The sequence below is a fragment of the Setaria italica genome, chromosome VI, assembly GCF_000263155.2.
Source record: "Setaria italica strain Yugu1 chromosome VI, Setaria_italica_v2.0, whole genome shotgun sequence".
Taxonomy (NCBI): Eukaryota; Viridiplantae; Streptophyta; class Magnoliopsida; order Poales; family Poaceae; genus Setaria; species Setaria italica.
The window spans coordinates 27,061,575-27,063,805 of NC_028455.1; the positions used below are offsets into that span (position 1 = coordinate 27,061,575).

At 62.0% G+C, this 2,231-nt stretch overlaps 1 protein-coding gene across 1 annotated transcript; it reads right to left on the bottom strand.

Annotated features, from left to right (window-relative positions):
* Positions 1-264: 264 nt before the first annotated feature.
* LOC101769264 (endoglucanase 21) lies at positions 265-2,016 on the bottom strand. Its single transcript, XM_004974659.3, has 2 exons — positions 1,123-2,016; positions 265-924 (listed from the first exon to the last, which is right to left on the bottom strand). Exons 1-2 carry the CDS (start codon positions 2,014-2,016, stop codon positions 265-267), a joined length of 1,554 nt encoding a protein of 517 aa, XP_004974716.2.
* Between the last annotated feature and the right edge of the window lie 215 nt (positions 2,017-2,231).

Below are 2,231 nucleotides of genomic sequence, written 5' to 3' on the forward strand. Positions count from 1 at the left end.
CTAAGCCCTTTTTTTATAAAAAGAACCTCATTTTCTCAAACAAATTTACATCAGACGCACACTAGCTAGACTAGAACAGAATCTACATGCAGCTTCCGATGCGCCGGCCTTTGCATGCTAAAAACACAATCCTCATCCCTGTCCCAAAGCTCTAACCTGCAGCATTCTATAGCTACCATGCAACAACATGGACAAACAATAGTTTACACGACCCAACAAAATTAAAAGAAGTCCCTAAAAGCCCTAATCACTTTTCCGTCCTCATCATCTTCTCTCCTCCGCCGCCCCCATCTCACTGCTGTGCAGATGCGCGAAGACGCCGACCATGGGCGCGGTGTTGTACGTGCACGCCTCCGTCTGCATGTAGTTGCTCCGCCGGTCGCTGAACCGGTCCCGGTGGTCCGGCCCGCCGACGATGGCGCCGACGACCACGTTCGGGTTGGACCCCGGGCGGCGGAACCAGTGGTCGTACCCCTGCACGCACCCGACGAACCTCCCGTCGGCGCGGTGCGACACTATGGACGCCGCCCGGTGGTGCACCCGCCGCGGGAACCGCTGGCCGTACCCGACCATGTAGCTCACCCTGGCCGGGTTCGCCCCCAGGACGTAGTCCGCCTGCGCCCGCGCAAGCGCCCGGAGCTCGTCGGCGCCCACCGGCCCGTCGGGGCACCGGAGAATGGGCGGCGATTCCGCCGCTCCGGCGCCGGCGAGGTAGCTGGAGTAGGCGGTGAGGAGGAAGGCGGCGTTGGTCACGTACTGCATGTTGTTCCACTGCCGGACGTAGAGCATGCCGCCGGCCGTGCGGTTGACGTTGCCGGCGGCGCCGTTCTTGCCGAGGCACGCGCAGAGGTAGTGCTCCGCCTTGGACTTGTACTGCTCCAGCGTCGGCCCGTGCTCCGGCCGGTGCTTCCCTTCCAGCAGCAGCTGTAAAATGCAGGACGCGTTGGTGCACGTTAGAACATGATCAAGTCAAGTGTATGTGTATCTCCTACGTGCGCTGCACACGGTATAGCTAGATTCCTTGTCTGCCACTTTGTAGCGAACATCTGATCAAGTTTGGTTTGCCACGTTCATTATCAATGATATGATGTGTTCATGAATAATCATGATCACCGTGCATACCTTGGCGGCGAGGATCTGGAGGCCGGCGTACTTGACGTCCCAGCTGAACTCGGAGATGGCCCAGGTGGTGCCGCCGAACTCGTCGGCCATGACGACGGCGTAGTCGAGGTACTCCGCCTTCCCCGTCGCCCGGTGCAGCCACAGCGCCGCCCACAGCATCTCGTCGCCGTACCCGCTCACTGACGCGTAGTAGCGCCACGCCTCGCTGACGCTGGCGTCGTACTTGCCCCTGTACTTGTCCCCGAACTCGAACAGCTGCTCGGCGTGGCGGAGGAGGAGGTGCGAGTAGCGCGGGTTGGAGCGGCGGAAGACGATGGAGGCGGCGGCCATGGCGGCGGCGGTCTCGCCGACGAGGTCGGACCCGGGGTTCTCGCGGTCGACCTTGTAGGCCTGCCGCGACGTCGTCATGTCCTCAGGCCGCTGCCAGCAGTAATGGTCGGTGTCGCCGTCGCCGACCTCGGCCCACAGCACGTCGGGCTCGGCGTGCGCCTTCACGAAGTAGTCGGTGCCCCACTTGATGGCCTCCAGCACGTGCCGCCACTCGCCGGCGGCCGCGATCTCGCCGCCGAACTCGATGGCGCTCCACGACAGCATCGTCACCGTGAACGCCATCGGCAGGCCGAACTTGACGTTGTCGCCGGCGTCGTAGTACCCGCCGACGAGGTCCACCCCTTGCTGCAGCCCGTCGGCGAGGCCCGAGTGGCCGCGCCACTTGACGCGCTGGTTGTAGGGGAGGTGCCCCGACCGCTGCGCCTCGAAGTAGAGGAGGCTGCTGTGGAGCGCCCTCTTGTAGTCGAACCCTGAACCATGGCCGCCGCCGGCCGCAACGAACGGGATGAACAGCAGGAGCACGGCGCAGAGGGAAGCGAGCGTCTGCTTGATGCTTCTCGCCATTGTCGCAGACGCTGAGCTCTTTTCTGTGCTCCGGTTCGCCTGGTCTGCTAGCTATCGATCTGTGCGTCTCGATCATCCTCTCGTGCTCCTTTTATGCTGTGCGTGGTCAGCACTCTCATGCGCTCTCTCCTCGTTGACTATCGTGGTCAGAAGCAGCTAGCTCATCTCTAAGCGAGAGTGATTTGGTAGTTAATCGTCATTCGTCTCACTAATAG

Bases quoted from the DNA above. Each gene is read 5' to 3' on its own strand.
- LOC101769264 (XM_004974659.3), bottom strand. From the start codon at position 2,016: ATGGCGAGAAGCATCAAGCAGACGCTCGCTTCCCTCTGCGCCGTGCTC. The intron at 925-1,122 runs GTATGCACGGTG...TGCATTTTACAG, and splicing joins TCCAGATCCTCGCCGCCAAG to CTGCTGCTGGAAGGGAAGCA.